The 18196-nt window shown below is 46.7% G+C and overlaps 1 protein-coding gene across 2 annotated transcripts in view; it reads left to right on the top strand.

Moving 5' to 3' along the window:
* The window catches only part of PPP2R3B (protein phosphatase 2 regulatory subunit B''beta), a 357728-nt gene that overhangs the window by 138791 nt on the left and 200741 nt on the right, over nucleotides 1-18196 (top strand). For both annotated transcript variants that reach the window (XM_078658212.1, XM_078658213.1), the window contains exon 2: nucleotides 16690-16875. In XM_078658212.1, coding sequence (XP_078514338.1) covers nucleotides 16690-16875 — 186 coding nt within the window. The remainder of the gene's footprint in view (nucleotides 1-16689; nucleotides 16876-18196) is intronic.

Below are 18196 nucleotides of genomic sequence, written 5' to 3' on the forward strand. Positions count from 1 at the left end.
GGAATGGCATGGGGAGTAAAACAATGATGGATTTAGGCCCAGATATCTGTACTGGGCTGAATGTTTGACAAGTTTCTACATTCTGTCCATTAATTTTTCTTTTTGCATTATATACAGTTTACAGTTTCTCAAACAAATGTTCACCTCTCTATAGTAGGTTCTTGTTTCCAAAAGGCACTAGTTTGGACCATTGAGGTTTATCAATATGTGGACCCACGAGGAGTTGCTTTTTGCTCCGTTGCCATTTAAGTATTCCAGCAGATATCTGGGGTCTACCAATGATGTGGATGTGCTTTACTTTGAGTGCTAGAACAGGTCTTAAATTCCACTCAGCTGTTTGCTTTGATGAATGTAAAATCGCACAGGCGAGGTACTGATCAGAACATGTGCTTGATTGATAATGATATGATTTGTCTTTTTTTTATTTCAGAAAAGTATTAAGCTTTTCTGAGCCTGACTGACATCAGTCTTACCATATGTGCATAGTAAAAATTTAAGCGCAAGGCTCTGTCTCTCTGTTACCACACCTTTTACGGCTCAGGTCCTAAATACCTTCGAGGCAGAATACATCCATCTGCTCCTACACTTTCCCTCCCCTCTGCACTATCCTACATCTTTTTTTTTTTATTACAATTTTTAACTGCATTTTAAATAAGCACAAGCTTAAAAAGTAAATTTGCACACTGTAGGTACAAAGCTCTAATAAAGGAGTACACCGAGCCCCTCTGTCTCCCTGTCAGCATTTTCCATGGTGGATCCAGTCAGCATGTTCCAAATTCTTGTGGTAATTGTGCTGTCCATTTACCCAATACCTTTTCATACTTTTGTTGGTTGATTAATTCTTCTGGTTTGACACAATAATTCGCTCCTCTGGTCCACTCAGCCAGTGGGCGTACCTTAATAGCTCTTCAGCATTCTGCAATGTCCTTTTTGGCAATGATCAGCCGCATAGCCACCAATGCATAGGTTTCCCGTGGGTCACCCCATTTGTCTGTTAGTCTCAGTAGTGTCATTTTAGGTTCAGGGTTAATGGACCTACGAGTCACCTGTGCTAATATTTTATGTACTTCATGCCGGTATTGCAGAATCTTTTTATTTTAATAACGCTTTTTATTGAATTTAGTGTAAAGCTCACAAAGGAAGTCTGGCCGTGCATTGACATGTGTAAAAATGATATTAACATCTCAGCATAGATTACCAAGAAACACTCCCTCTTCACTCCCCTGCAGCCTGGACAAAAGTCAAATTAAACATTAAGTTGTCAGACCTTGACATATCCATGTAAAACGAAAAACAATTAATAGGTCTTTGTAGCGGGGAGAACATACCGGCGCGAGGAGTGACCCCTGTGGTGGACTGGTGGGTCACTGACATGGCTACCCCTCCCTCTTTTTCCCCAAAGCAGGACGATTTGAAGTCAGACTCCCGGTCAATCTGGCAGGACAACGCCAGCGAGGAATGAGAAGGTTCCTTTAACTGGGCGTGTGGCAACATTGAAGATACGCCCCTAACTGACCTCTATACCACGGGATTGGTTAAGACCCAGGAAGCAGGAAAGTCGGCGTGTGACGACAACGAACGAGAACGGTGTGGAGTCGAGCACCAGGAGAGTCGAGAGGAGGTTTGCGGCGAGAAGCAGGTTCCGAAGAGGAGCAGTACCGAGGAGAGAAGGAGGAAGACGAACGAGGCGGGGTTGAAACGGAGAGAGTGCTGGAGCCAGGAGGCCACCGTCAACACGAGCCGCCCAGCCACCCTCACCAGGGAGTGTGGCTCCACCAGGTACGGCAGCGCGTGACTAGCTGGTTAGGGAGGAGGGGAGGCACCACGCAGTAACACCGATAGCGCGTAGCCTGATACACACTGAGGTCGCGCTGGTTAAATACTTCACGTGCTCCCCTCTGTGTCACAAGCCTGCTACCATTCACAAATTCCCTCCCACCGTACCCTCTCACTTGTCAGGAATACGTTGCACGGTGTCCCTGTCACCCCCCTGGTCATCCCATGGGTAAAGCATAAAAAGAGCCATACCTAACGCAGTCCTCATTTCTCCCACGCATGTCCTACGGTGGTGCAACCGAGGAGTGGAAAGCGGAGGACCCCACGAGAGAGAATGGAAGACCCCATCCCATACCAGGAGGAATCAACCCAGCCATATTGGCCAGCGAAAGACTGACACTAAGAAAAAAGAAGACTTTCATAAAAATAAAACCTTATATACCTTGGACTGGTCTCCGTGCCCTTCCTTCACCCCCGCAACAGTCTGGTTATGCATTGAGATATGTAAACATGATGCCAACATCTCCGCATTGATCACTAAAAAACATTCCCACCTCCCTCACCCGCTGTGTGAATAGTAGTTAAATTAAAGCCTAAGCTGTCAGAGATAGACCTTTCTCAAGTGTTTTAACTAATCTGGTCACAGATATAACCTCAATATGTATTTCAGCATCCCCAAACTTTAGTCTATTTCTCGGGAACATCTTCAAACCTTCCTATACCACTTTCTCTGCTAACATGCAACAGTTAATATCTCTTTTCCAATCCTACAAATGCTGCACTTGTTCCACACCCCCATACAATGTTTCCTTTGCCCACTCCTAGCCCCGATGTAACCCATATTCTTTCCACACAATTTACTTAAGTCTCTCACCAGACATTCCAGACACCATTTAGCAGAGATAGCAATCCTCTGGGTGCCCATGGAGCCCATACACCGCACAACCGTCCGCAGTGTGTGATAGAAGGTACCATGTTGCCCACATCCACAACGTTCATTGATCACCCTACCCATTTTGAACTTGGTGTGTTGTGTGTAGTAGGAAGAATGCCAAATTTGTATTTAGACGAGACTAATCACTGCCCATATAGCCACCTCTCTGGGGACACGAAGGCCTCTAACTACTCGTCATTCTCCACGCCTTCTAGGTCTTGAGTCCACCTGTCCCGAAGAAGTGTCAAAGCATTGGGGGTGTTGTTAATCGGTTTATTTTATGACCGGGATATGGCCCTGCGTGGCATAAATTCGTCCAGTAATCTGTCTTCCGGAGGTAGACTCTGGGAGTTCCACTCCCTTTGGCAGCGCTGATCTAAGTGCATGTTGTATTTGTAGGTATCGGTTGGCCTCAGTTGTGGCCAGTTCGTATTCGTGCTTCAGGTCTACAAAAGGGATGACATCTCTTCGAATTCATAGATCGCGTACCCGGAGAGACCGATGAGGTCCCACTTGGGTATTGCTGAATCTTGGAACACAACAATATTCTGTGAAAGAAAATCCCTATTTCCCATCCAAATCCAAAGCAGTTGGAGGATGTGCTTCTCTTCACTTCCCATAGTCTACGGGGTAATAAATGCTATGAAAGTACTTAAATTGTATCATACGGAATCGCATAGACACCACAAGGCTACGGGGATCCATTTTTGCTTAATTCAAGCACCCTACATTGGACATTCTCCGGTCTAGTTCCCACCCTGCAGGAGGCACAAGGGATCCAGGGTATTATTGACTAGAGTCCTGTAAAGGTTGAAATGCTATTTTGATCCACCTTTTTCATTGTTACCCTGGCCTCCAGAGGATTGAACTGGGGGAGGTAGCTGATCCGATCAGTGTGTGTTTACATGGCTTTTCATAATTGAAGAATACCTCTAAAATTGGGCCTTGTGTAGCATAAAATCTTCCACTAATTGTGAAAAAGACTTAGTATGGTCTTGCTCCCATATTTCTCCCTGTCTGGAAATGCCTATGTGTTCTATGCATCTGGTTAGCACAATGTGAATATACAGTGTATGATAGAATATTGCCACGAGGTACCTTTAAAAGTTTACTTTGTAAAATCTTTATGAATCAGTTGGTCTCCAGACTTGGTGCCGCCAAGATGAGCAGTGACTTTTGTTAAGTATAAATCTTTATTTTCATTTACCTGATTCGTCCCTGGTCTCAAGGATTGATTCCTGTCACCACGTTCCCGAATCCACAGAGAAGTTGAATTTTGCTGCTTGTAAGCCTCACCAATTTCTCTGCTCATTGTGTGAATAGATAATCCTGAACAGCTGAGTTGGCAGCCTTGTCTTTGTTCTGTCAATATGCGTGTGTGGGCGCAGTACAGTTGGTGTTTTACTGTGTTCATCATATTGTCTTTGAGTGGCTGGTCAGCAGTTAGTAACAAGCCCACTACCTCACGAAACAATCGAAAACAGGCAGCGTCCATATTTATTAGTTTGGTAAAAGCTTGCACAAGCCCAACTCTTCGCTAAAAACAGTGGCATACATTTGATAAACATGCCAGCTTCCATCAGCCTGTCAACGGTGATAGGCACACTAGTAATTGTATTGTTTAAAAAACAATAAATTAGTTTTGTAGTCAAGTCGCTAGACCTTGGATTAACGCAAGTACTGATATGGCTGGTCCATTTCATTTTTCGAGTCAACAACATCGCCCTGCATTTGTCCTTATGACGTTTTATAGCAAGTGGCTACAGGCAAGATTTGTGGCAGAACCCACCGCAAGAAAAGCGTTAGACTTCTTGAGAGACCTCTTCCAGAGAGAAGTGTTCCCTGAATTTTTCAGATAATTGTGTACAATTTGTAGGTTAAAAATACAAACCGGGCGTGTCCAAGATGACCACCGTGTAAGACGTGCTTCGCAGTCGCTCCGGCCCGCCGAATTCTTCAGCATCACAATCGCCTTCGATCATTAGCTATAATTGGCGGAAGACACGACACTGCCCCCCTGACATCCTGCAGTGGCCCGCAGCTGCCCGGGAGATCACGGCGAGTTGGTTGGAAGCAGGGTCTGACCGCCTGGAGCAGAGTGCGGAGCGCTGAGGCCTTCTTGCGGCGGCCCGCCGAGGATTGGTCGGAGGGCTCCCCCACCTGTCCACGGCTGTCGAGGCCGGACAGCTATCACCGGAGAGCATTCCCTTCCGGGAGCAGAGTGGAGCGCGCGGGACCGGGCCTGGAGAACAGCGCTGTGGCTCTGCCGCTCCGGTGCAGACTGATGACTGAAGCCGGGCTTTCCACATAGAGGCCTGCCCGCGGCCCGGCCGGGCTGTGCCGTTCCTCATCCCAGGTACAAATCAGTACCATTCTACGTGCATCCCCCGCACTTCTGGGCCCCAAGACCTGCTGGCACACTGTCCACCCCCTGCTGGAGCGGAGCACCGGCCTGAGTTCCAGAGCGGCACCGGGAGCTGGCCCGGGGGGGTCCCAGACGTGAGGGGGGCCTGGGCAGCCGGGACCAGAGAGCGGAATGCCGGGGGAGCGAGCCCCGGGAGCACTGAGACCGGGCCTTCCATTGTCCCGACCATGAACTGGCAGCACCTTTCCTTGCCCCTGGGGGCTGCGAGTACCCATCAGCGACCTCTGGCGAACACCCTTCCTGCCTCCGGGGCCCTGGGGTCTGCTGGCGTGCTACCCTCCCCCCACCCCCCCTCCCTGCTGGGGTATTGATCTGCCTCTCGCTCCGGTGACTCCGACGCTGACGACGAGGGGAGGTTCCGATGGACCGCTGCAGCCTCGCTGTGAGAGCTTGGACCACGGTTTGGAGGCTGAAACAAGACTCTTCACCCCTTGGGGGCACCAGGTACCTGCCGACGCCCTGCCGCTACCCCCGCTGAAGCGAAGGGTTTGAATGTCTCGTGCTCTGCATCGGGAGTGAACTGCGGCGGCTCTCCCGTCGGCCGCACTGGGCCCCTGCGATACCCCAATTGCCCTCGACGGATCGTCTGGGAGCGGGTGGGTGCGTGGTGGGACGGGAGGCACGGAAAACAGGACTAGCGCCCTGCCCTCCCCCTCGCTGTCCCCTCTCTGGCTGCCTCGTGGCGTGCACTGGCGCCTGTGGTGCAGCATCGCCCTGTTCTGAGGCATCTGTCGGACTGACCTAATCCCGCCGCTGGACCTCCTGCTCCCCATGTAAACCGGGCTTGGTCCACTCCTGGTCCAGTCCCCCTGCATCGCTACCCCCAAACTATACTGGGCGAGAGTGGTTCATAGCAAGGGCTCTACTGAGAACTGGGCCCCCATGACATCAGGACGTCCTAGGAAGGACCGCTCTGTAAAAGACATGCTACAACCCAAGATGGTGAGCCCGAGCCCAGAGATGTCAGCGGGAGCAGTGGCCGGAGCAGATGCTCCGGCCACGAAGGCCTTTATGACCTCGCTTTTCTCTGCCCTTTAAGAGGACCTCCAGGAGCTCAAGGATCAACTGGCGGTGGGTCTTCGGGTAGTTCGCCGCGATGTCTCGGAGATCAGAGACCGGGTTGCGACACTGGAGGAACACGAGAATGGACGCGATGAAGAACTTGAAATGCTACAACAGGAGGTTTTCCTATTCAAGGAACAACATATCGAGCTCCAGGGGCAGGCGGAGGACCTAGAGAACTGCTCCCATCGCAACAATGTGCGTATCCGAGGAGTGAAACAGGGAGCGGAAGAAGACGATATAGGGGGTTTCATACAGGCCCTGTTCCGACACATCTAGGCCTGGATCACGCCACGGAGATACAGATCGATAGAGTTCATCCGGTAGGCCTGTCCCGCCGTAACATTGCACCCCACCAGACATTCTGGCATGCGTTTACAACTTTCAACTAAAAGAAAGTATACTACGCAAAGCTAGAGACTCCCACCCTATCCAATTCCGTGGTCTCACACCAACGCTTTATCAAGACCTTTCAGCGGTCACGCTGCTCAAGCGGTGAGAACGGTGAGAATTCCGGCCCATTACCCAACACCTAAGGGAGAAAGGGATCACCTATGCTTACAGTCACCCCTGTCGCATTATCTTTATGTATGAAGGGAAACTACACCAAATACGATCGCAGCGTGAAGCATCCGACCTTCATGGACTCCAGCACCACCGTGCCCACAGAAGGCGCCCACACCACCAGACCAGACTGCTGGAACACCGTAGGCAAACCCTCCTCGCCGGCCCGGATGCAACAGGCCAAGCAAAAGAACGAGAAAATGTCCTGGCATCACTGGCTGGCAATCCAGCTTGATCCTCCTCGCTAGCTGTCAGATGGACCTCGCCTTCGAGCGGGCCGGAGGGCCGACACTCTTGCCGCTTTTTGGATCTGACCTATCATTTCCCTCCTGAACTCTGTTTTTATGACGAACTTGTGTCATTCCCGCACGGTTGCGGGCTTTCCTTTTCATGTTATAACAATTGACCGGTATGGGATCGTTCGACCTTGTATTGTTCTGTATTGGGGTTGTTTTTTTTCTTTTTAGGGTCAGGTGGGTTTCCTCCCCAGTGAGTCCTTTTTTCAGACGCGTACGCAGCAGTCACACATACTTGGATGCCCCAGACGCCCATGTCCCCCCCTACCTTATCCCCACTTTGGTGTAACGCTCCATTCCAAAGTGCTTGACTAATTCCCCCCTATCCCACCTGGATCTTAAAATAATCAGTCTCAAAGCACGGGGCCTCAACAACCCAGTTAAACGGAGGGCTGTACTGTCACTATTGGAAAACTCTGGTCGGGGGGTGGGGGGGATACATATGCGTCCTCCAAGAAACCCATCTCCTAACATCAGGCACCCACCGCATGCGTCACAGACACTTCCCACACCAGCATTGGTCCTCAATGACCAGCAAGCGGGGAGGAGTGCCCATTCTAGTTGCTAAACACTTTAGGGGTTCAGTAATCGGGCCCGTTGCGGAGATTAAAGGACGCCTCTTGGCCCTGCACCTCCAGTTCGGCTCCTCCTTCTGGACTATCGCTTCCATTTACTCTCCTAATGAACGCCCAGAAAAATTCTTAATAGAGGCCCGCGCCGAAGTGCTGCACTCTCCTGACTCTGTAGGGATGGTGGGAGGCGACCTTAATCTAATGATGAATAGGGACCTAGGCCGTTTGGTTAACGCAAAACCTACCCCCCGGCTTGACCACTTTTTAGTCACCTCAACTGCCTGGTCCTTAGTCACTGGAGCTACTATTGAGGCATGGGCCCTCTCTGATCATGAACACATTACCCTGTCCCTGTGCTTCTCCTCTGAACTTTATGCCTCAGCTTTGCGTTGGCGCCTGCGAGACTCTTTACTTAGGTCCCCAGATGTTACTACAGACATTAGGCGTTGCATTACTGACTACATTGCGACTAATGACAGGGAGGATATGCCACTCTCCTCGATATGGGAGGCGCTCAAATTAGTCAGAGGGGCCCTCATAGCTAAAGTCGTCTATGACAACAAGACTAGGCAAACAAATCGCGAAGATTTGGAAGCCACAGTCAAAGAACTAGGGGCCATACATAAATGTACGGGTGCTCCTCGCATATTGTGACAACTGGAGAGAGAACGCCTCCAACTCCGCCGCCTCGATCTTGCCCACGCCAAACACGCCGCGGTGCGTCTGAGACATAAATACTTTGTGGGCTCCAACAAAGGAGGCCGTATGTTGGCGCACTGCCTGGGCAGCCAGCAAGATGCTCACTCTGTCTCCACGCTCGGAGATGAAGCGAGTCAATCGAGTCAATCTCTCACTGAAGTCGCCGATATAGTAGCAGCCTTTTGCTCCTTTTATAGCTCACTCTACTCGCAAGATCCCTCTCCACACGCAGATCCTTCGGCCTATCTCGGAGAAGCAGCAATAATGCCCTTGCCTGCAGGTGAAGCAGAATCCATGGAGGCGCCTATCCGCATAGAAGAAGTGATATCTGCGATTGCACGGTTGAAGCTACAGAAGGCTCCGGGGCCTGACTACTTCAGTGCCCTTTTTTACATGACTTATTACGCGGAACATGCTCCTCTGCTAACCCGGTTATTTAATTCCTTTGCGGACACTGGGTCTCTCACGCCCTCTATGATGCAGGCTTCTATATCGGTAATCCCCAAACCGGGTAAAGGCCCGAAATTTTGCAGCTCATACGGGCTGATCTGTTTGTTGAATATCGACGCCAAACTATTCTCTAGTATACTTGCACAAAGACTCAATCCCCATATGGCAGGTCTTATTGACCAAGACCAGTACGGCTTCTTCACGGGTAGGCAATGTGGGGACAATACCAAATGCATCTGTCACCTCATTGACAAAGTACACCGATCAAAGGAAGAGGCTCTTCTCCTGGAGATCGATGCGGAGAAAGCATTTGACCGGGTACACTGGCCATACCTTTTCGCGACTCTGGAATGCTTCGGGCTAGGGCTGCGATTCCGACGCTGGATTGCAAGCATTTACAGTGCACCTCAGGCGGCCGTTTGGGTCAATAATGTCGTCTCTGATCACTTTGCAGCAGGACGGGGAACACGGCAGGGCTGCCCCCTTTCCCCCCTGCTTTTCGCCCTATACATGGAACCATTGGCCCAGCAACTCAGGGACAACCCTCTTGCCCATGGCATTCCATTCGGCCTAGATCGACACCTTATTAGTTTGTATGCAGACAATCTTATTTTCTCTGTAGCACAACCTCTATCCTCTCTGCCGGCTATTGTGGACGACCTCCATGAGTTTAGTCAATTCTCTGGCTTCAAAATCAATATACAAAAGTCAGAGTTAGTCGTTTTCAGTCTTGTTACACGTTCTGCCACTTTCTTCACATCTTGGCATAGAAGCAAGCCTTCTACACCCACTCTGCTGATTCCGTCCATTAATGCAGTGCTACAGATCACCGGGATGATTTATTCAGGGGTGATGAGGGACATCTCCAGGTCCCTGGCATCAGTCGTGGCCCAGTTGGTAGCTGCTTTCTGTCCCCGGCTGGCTTGGTGAATTTGTCAGTTTTACTTTGTAGTACACAGGTCTATGCCTAACACTCTCCATCTCTTCAAAGTTCGGGTGGCTATTACATGGATTTCCTGAGGGACCTCACACCAGCCAGCAGAGGGCAGGTCAAAGAGCTTCATTCCTTGATGCACAGTTCTCAATATGGTTTCCACCACGTGTCTCCACGGATCCTCTGCAACTCTCTGTATGACAATTATTTCAAAGATAGGGCGGGCCCCTCTGTTATCTTAGGTGACCCAAGCCCACTCACCAATGCTCACCGCAGTCTCTGGAACACCTGGTCACACACACACACTCTCTCGCTCTAATTCTGAGGCATCACTGCTCCCGAAACATGGCTTGTCCTCCAGATGTAGAGTTCCACTTTCCCTTCAGGCCAGTCTCTTTAAGTCTGTGAGGGCCACGCACCTTGACTGCGTGGAGGGCCTAGAAGGCAGGAAACCCCAGGGGTCTGCTCTCTCCATCGATCAAACTCTGGGCCGAACTTTCCCCAGCAGTGCTTCCCTGCTTGGGTAGCTCAAAAGAATGGGTAAGTGAGGTATTGGGGGTGACCCAATCGATTGACCTTATTGCCTCCTCGTACCCTCCTAAGTGACTTTGGGCCAGATGGCTTCTCACTGCGTAGTTCAGTGTACCCCTCAGCCAACAGGGCACACCAGAACACAAGGAGGAGGGCCGCCACCAGAAGCTCACACCAAACTTCCCCGGCCAAACACTCACCTGCACAGGCCATGTATTTGGGCAGTCAACCTGGTATTTAGGTCACAGATTTGGGCCCTATGTTCTCTTGCTCTTCAGCCCCGGTCTTATGTCTGCTGTCACAGCACTGCCCAACAAACTTCAGCCGCCTCCTGGTGGCCCTAGGTATGGCATGACCTTTTGCCAACCACTGCTTTGGACAGGCCCCAGGGTGGTCTGTCTCTCTTCCTCCACCCCGCCTCTTCTCCCCCCCAGCATCCATGTTGATGCTTGCTGCTTCAGATGCAGTCCTGCCATTCCACGCAGGCCGCAACCACCGGGATAGGTCAGGCCGCTGCTGCTTCTACGCAGCTCTCCAAACCACATCCCACTTGCATAAGTCCAACTCTGGGCCCCGCGCATCCCTTGGTTCCACAAGGGGACCAGCCAGGTCAGCCAGAATTTTGTTGAGGGTCCGGGACAGGAGCGGAGCACTTTCAAGTTTCGGCCACCAACTTGGCGGTCTAACACCATCCTATATCTTGACTGTTCCCAGGGTTCAGCGTTTTAGGGTTGGTTGATGTGCCTTTCCTTATCTCGACACTATGCACTGGAATTGCTTCCCTTTTGTTCTTTGTACACAACTCAACCATCTTCCCTTCCCCAGATCTCTTAAAAGTTTCTCTTTCCAGAACAGTTTTCACTCTATATCTCAGTTGCCTCTGATTATTTGGTTTTAGTTCCAGGACACCCCTTCATCATCAATCATCATTCATCATATGCGGCTGTTCATTCCGCGCCTTCTGTCACCACCACTGTGACACTACTGCTCCTATACTCCCAACGTGAGAAATCTTAAAAGGGGTTGGGAGACGAAAGCAATGCACTTCTACTCTCCATTTAAATGCTTTTTAAAAGGGAAAGATTATCAAAAGGGAAAGCGAATAAAATTACATACAAAATACCCAGTTACACGTTCTTAATTCTCACAGCAAGGTAGTTTGTACTTTCCACCTCTCTGCGTGGGAATCCACAAAATCGCAGGGGAAGAGGGAAAATGCCCAGAGAATGAAAATAGAGGACAACCGAAAAGGGTGGGAACGTGAAACAGCCCAAAAGGTGAGATTGATTGGCAATCTCTAACCAATTGCCAGGAGTGGGCGGCACCCCCAAATTAGTTCCTCACAGACCGAAACATTTATCATTCATAGCAGAGAAAAGATTGATAGAAGAAGCAAATTGAAACATGTCGATAAGCTGTGTAGAATAAAATACTAACTGACACAAACTTTAATCAGTATGCCAAGAAACCGTAAAAGTACATTTTATCAAAGAAATACGCGTAATGGAAAAGTCTGACACATTTCAGATTTAAAGAATAATGAAACGCGGCTCATAGCAGGATACCACTCTCTCTTTCAGACTCCATTCAAGCTGGATCTGCCTGTGAGAGAGGGGTCACACCGTTGCCAGGCGCTTTATAAATTCATATAGTATATTATATTTAGAATGTGTGCCCGAGTGCATCTCCAGTTTGTCTGCTGGATGGTACATTTTAGAGTGGTGGGCTTGGTTCACTAAACAGCTACTTCATATGTTAATGGCATTACATTACCAAGTGAGGATTCCAGAATTGGAATCATGAGACCTTGTGTTTGATGATGCATGAATGGGCACGAGAGCTGTCCTGTGACAGGCCTGGTTATTCTTGTATAGTATAGTTGGACGTTTAAAGCTGGTCCAGCCATATGAACTGAAATGAACTTGTCATCTGTCTGGGCTGTGGATTCAGCCATTTTGTACCTGGCCTCGTAGAAGCTCATCTGTTCAGGTGTAGAGAAAGAGCACTGGCTCCTCATATTTAATTTCAGAAGTGTAGGGTGCTTGGGAAACCTTAAATGAATAGACTGACTCAATATTCAAGTCTCCTGTTGGAGCCGAGACTTGATGCCCGTGCCGGAGCTTAAAGACGATGATAACTCACTCGGACAGGTTTGGCATGAATTTAATTTACTCTTTTTTAAATCCACCTTATCAAGCACCAGGGCCCTGATTATGAGCTGCACAGTACTGGGCCATTGGTAAAGTCGCCTGCAATCCTACCTTTACCACCCGGTAAGTGGTAACTTTACCCTAGTACAGCATAGTTAAGAGTAACACTCTACAGAAAGGGAAATTATTGTGTGGTGCCGATTTTTCTGGTTATAAAACCACCAGGAATTCTCAATTCTGTAGGGTTTTACAGCATCCATTTACCACCTGGTCTGAGTATGTGATATAATACCCATGACTGCCTCTGGGTAGGATGGGGGTAAGGGAGGTCGGTGGGGGGAGTGTTTGGGGGGTTCTAGAATGGGAGAGTATTGTGTGCTCTGCCACCACATTATAGATAAATGTTGAATGAGACTTGGTTGCTAAGGCCTCATGCTGTTTTTCCTGCCAAAGTCGGGCCAGGTTCTCCCACACATGGTAAACCGGATGTGAGAAAAATCTAACCACTCATAGTCAGGCGGAGTGAAATTAATGCACAACAATGTGTTCATTTGGTTTTGCCTGATTTATAATTCGTAGTAAAGAACCGTTCGGAAAAATCTGGGTGAAGAGTTCTCAATTGAAATCTGAACGAAGTCTGGAATTGAATTCCACTATTTCGGGGTCACTGAGGAATATGATCTCCCCCTCAAGGGGAACTGAATCACACGTATGTAAAAATAGGGCAGCAAAGGCGTTATTTAGAAAATACCTATTTTTTTTTTAACAACAAATAATCATGCCAGCATGGTTCTTTGCTCATAAAGAAAGGTTGTCGACTCTAACATTAACTTTTAACTGCAAGACGGTAAAGTGGATTGTTTCTTCTATTTAGGGTCCTTTTTTCCGTTTACCTGATTTGTTTGGGAAATTATTATCATTTATTAAAATTAGGCAATTCAAGGATGGATTTCAAGTCATTTAACTATATTAGAAGAAGCAAATGTGAGGAAATTGTGTTATGCTTTGCTTTGTTTATAGCGGAGTAACCTCAGTATCACATTGAAAGTATATGCAGATGATTTCCGCAGCATACATGAATGGATTGGAAATTTGAAATAAAAGTAAGCGGGCAGACCGCAGGGTATTATTTTGTAGTTCTTGCCATTTTGGTAATTGTGTTATTTTGTTGGCATGTTGGGACTGAGAAAGATGGAGACTATTTTTGGGGTAGTCTCAATAACCTTGTTTACAAAAACCAATCTTTGTGAGAACTTTATTGGTGTTGACGCTTTGTAAGCGATTGGTTGGAATCAGCATCATTTGTGGCAGAGTGGACTAGTTGGATGACCTGTCCCTATTGTACATAATGCTAGTCTTGCTGCAAACGTTTAATAATCTCCTCAACTGCTTCATTCAAGGAAGAAGGCTGAAGAACGCATGAACTATACTTCAGGACATGATTTATCCCTTAGTCTGCATGCATGCTTATTTCTTGCAGCGCGTTTCTTATTGTTGGGTTGTTGTCCGTCTGGGACCTGAGGTGTTTCTCTCTGGGGGATTCTCCCATACCTATCCTTGATGATGATGTTTTAACTCATGTTGCCTTGGACATTGTAGTGCACCCGGATACCTGCAAGGGTCGTGTTCATGCTATATAAAACTAAATAAAATCAAAGGCTCCTATTAATGGAATGTTTTCATTTCTCTCCGTAATTGATGGTGGTTTGCTTTAGTTGTCAGTGCTGAGCCATTGGTGTTCTCCGCTCTGAATCATTGGTTTTCCAAAACCACATTGCACTTATTAGCTCTGATGATTCTTCCTGCGTGCTGCTGCTTCTTGAACAGTTTTTGGCAAATTCTTTTCATGAAGTTGGATCTTATGTATCTGATTGTGAGGTAATAGGTAGACAGTGTCTGCAATCACATTGGACCTATTCTCCAAGTGACCTTCTGTGTAGCGCATAATGTTTCAAATTTCATCCATTGTTTCTCCGAGAGCCAATGGATTTGAACATGAGTACTGCATGGTTTTTGGGTTCAGCCATATTGTGACTTTTAGTCTGTAAATCTTTTGCAGTTTCTTATCGGTATGCCAATGTAGATATTAAACATTCTCTGGGCCCTCACATTTATGTGCTGGGCGAATGTAAGATTGGAACCGAGTAGTAGGCTCATGATTTTAACTTTGGGTACTGGAGTAGGGAATCCTCTCATGCATCAAGTCTGTGGAAAGGAAAAACATGGTTCTTCTTGCCAACAATTAGTGCACCTCTGTCATAAGACCACCACATAGACTGTTATCTAAATGTATGTTAAGGTGGGTTTGTGAATCTGAAGTTTCGTTGGGCTCAGACTCAAACCTTAAGGTCTGCAGTTGGCAAATATGCAAACACCTCTTAGTCGATCTCTATATCAATATTTGCATTAAAAGTATTTCTGCTGAATAGTAAGTAGGTCTTTTTAGTTTAGCTAGCGGCCATATTATCCAGGACAATACCAAGCATTTTTATTTCACTCCGTTCTGTTGTTCTCTTTTTTTCCAGTCAATATTGCCTTTCTAGGACTGATTTCTAAAATCTCTCACTTAAATAACATAATAAAATTCACTTCTGGGAATGTGGGCAGACCTCTACTGATGCTATGCTTTTTTTTGTTCAGCTTTATTTGGAGTTTAGTGCTCATTCCTGAAAATGCTCCCCCTTCTGCCCCCCAATTGTATCAAATTGGCTTTGTTACCAGGGATGGTATTTTCAGGTCTGGGCTTTCATGTAACAAAGTAGGACCATACTACTTAAAGTGCCAGGAAGTGTGCAACAGGAGTTTGCTCATGCTTTTGCTCCACCGGGACAAATTGATAATACAGTAGAGGCCTCAGACACTTTTGCAGTTCCTTCTGTCATATGGGTCATGTCTGCACTAAATGTGTGCAGGCACAATACCAAGTGGATGTACAATTTACATTGGGTGTGGTTTTATGCAAATGAGGGCGTCTTTTGCCTCTTTGTCCACACATATCAGAATCCGAGTCCAACGGCAAGGAACCTTTAAAGAGGCATACTGATTATGTTCCACTCCTCAGGGGTAGCACACAGTCAGCTCCCTGGTGTGCCACTTGTGAGGAAATAGGGGATGGCACGGGTTACCTGAGACTTCCCAGACTTTCCCAACTTCAATATACGGCCGGGTCTGCCACCTGCTTTTAAAGGCCGACTGGCGACTTCAAACAGCAATACGCTTTTCCCAGTGCAGGCCCAAATATGCACCTGCCCTGGCACCAGCAGAATTTGTGTCCTAGTTTGTGCCGGGTGTACCCAGTTAAGGGTAAACCACGGCTTAAACAAGTACAGTGTACCCAATATGCGACTTGGACCTCGGAGTTATACAACACATCGTGCCCCTGAGGTGTTTTTGCCAGCTTTGCGTTCCCCATTGTAGAATGGTACTACAGGCGTGACCACAGATGCTTGTTTGGCCCATTCTATAATATGGGTTGAGATGTATAGATATATATTTAATCATACTCCACGTTATGTGGTTGGCAGTCCAAAGGATGGGCCCAGGGCAAGGCATGAAATAAAGATGAGTATATGTTGTGTTAATCTTCTCTTGAGCTGACACTCAATCTTGCACCACCCATGCAAATCATCTCATCTTCCAGGCCCCCCCCCTCTATATAAACTCCTGTAAGCAGAGATCTGCCACTTCTGAGACCCACCACTGCTTCTTTCTAACTCCTATAGTGGCTATTCTAGACTCCTTATTGGCTTCAAAGCCTATTTTTCAAGTTGAATTAACTTACAGGTGAGGTACTCCTTTCGCTTCCTACTTCGAACCTTTTCTTGATACTTTCACTTGCCTGTGAAGTAATCCTTGTCCCTGCCCACATGTCCTTATCAATTTCCTTGAGCCACTATGCTACCCATTCAGTCAGGTGCATATTGGCTTGTAGTATTTTTGGTTACTTGCTTTTTACTTCGCATATGCGAGTCAAAAAAATGAGTTATCAATTTGTATCTGGCATAACTGTGGCTTGTATCTCTCCTCATACATTCCTGCATTATAGAATACTTTCTGTAAATTATATATATTGAAATGTATTGTATTCTGATGCTGCTGACCATTGTTTCTCAATCCTTTGTCCTTTTTATCTCATTATTTTTTGTTTGCTGTACCTGCATCACTGTAAAGTGCTCTCCTCTGCCTCATGTGTGCTTTCGAAATCCTGTTTTTTAAGTGCAAATGGAATAATAGGAGATGTGTTTTTAGAATCGTTTGCAGCACGCCTTTCTCACATTTATTTTTATGTCTTTCTAGGTCCAAACAAAGAAAGAACAACCATTGACTCCCTCTTTGAGCCAGACAATTCCTAAGTTTTATTTTCCACGAGGCTGTCCAAAAGCCAACCTGAACATTGATGCTATAATTTCAAAAATCGAGAAGACTTTTTCTCAGTTTCCAAAGGAAAAAGCAACCATGGAAGACATGGGTAAAGTGGCAAAGGTGAGAATGTAAGCTAACAATTTAGGTAGACTCATGAACTATCTGTGCTCGCAATGTTCTCACTAGAAGTTTTCCCATCGTCCATGCTTTATGCATCTGTCATGATACTGGAAGTGTCGCAGCTGAGGCCAAACAATGTGGCATCCTGACACGTCTTTGTCTGTAGATTTCAAAAGTAGTAAATGCTGTCAGATCTTGAGAGACATTGTGCAGTCTGCTCTGTTGATACGCTGATGAGGTCAATGAAACCTTTGATTTCTGCTATTGGTTTGTGGGTCATAACTATAGGCGCCAGCCACTCTGCTTTTAACCAGTTCGATGACCCCACTGGCACACATATTTCAGTTTTTTTAAATTTTGTTTACAAGGTACCTTTAACAGCTAAAGGACTTTACCTGAGTTAAAGCATAAAGAAAGGCACTTTTTTAACTTAAAGTAATGTCCAAACAGTTGAAACATTCTATAGATTTTTTTTAAACTATGATTTTAAATTTACCTAATGATGTGTTTGAGCAGGAATCAGTACTGTTCACAACTCCTGTGATCCTTCCTTAGAAGATTCAGTAGGTCAAAATTGGAATCTAAAACTCTTCCCAACTTTCTTTAATGTGGCCATCTAACAACAAAGCCACCTTTTGATAGTTCCATAAAAGTTTCCTTTTCCAGCATGCCCTCTAAACTCAATTTGCGAATCGGAGTATCCTCGTAACTTCATGTGTGCTTACCTCCTTATCCTCAGGTTTAACATCATGGTTCTTCCAAGCAACTTTATATTTTTAAATTGTAAACAGACTCCTCACCTCATGCTAAAGTCAGGCAAACACCAGAGTCTATCATGACTTTCAGTTCAGTAAAATTCAATTTTATGACACCTTTGAGATGCTTTTTACCCCTTCTATTAGATTCCTTTATACTCCCTTTTCACTGCTGTCTTACAGACCTACACTATTTTGGCATAGTGCCATTTCTTGTTGCATAGCTTGCTGTGACCTTATATGTACAGCAATCTTTATTAATTTCCCTATGATCTGATGCACCACATTTTCCCTAAAAGCCCTTTCAGTTTTCCCTTACCTTTTTTTTCTCTCGCTGATAGAGTGCGCACTTATATTTCTTTTGTGTTTCTTCTTAAGCTCTTCTACATATGTCGTTGTATGCTCTAACTTTTTTGCCATGTTCATCGCTTCACCTAATATTGATTCATCTTTCAGCCATAATTTTTCCCGAACTCTGTCTGAATTACATCTCAACATGAACAGATGACAAAGATATTAGCCTTTTTTAACTTTAAATTTGTTTTATTGGTTTCAAAAACAATGAC

The sequence above is a fragment of the Lissotriton helveticus genome, chromosome 8 (genome assembly GCF_964261635.1).
Source record: "Lissotriton helveticus chromosome 8, aLisHel1.1, whole genome shotgun sequence".
NCBI classification, from domain to species: Eukaryota; Metazoa; Chordata; class Amphibia; order Caudata; family Salamandridae; genus Lissotriton; species Lissotriton helveticus.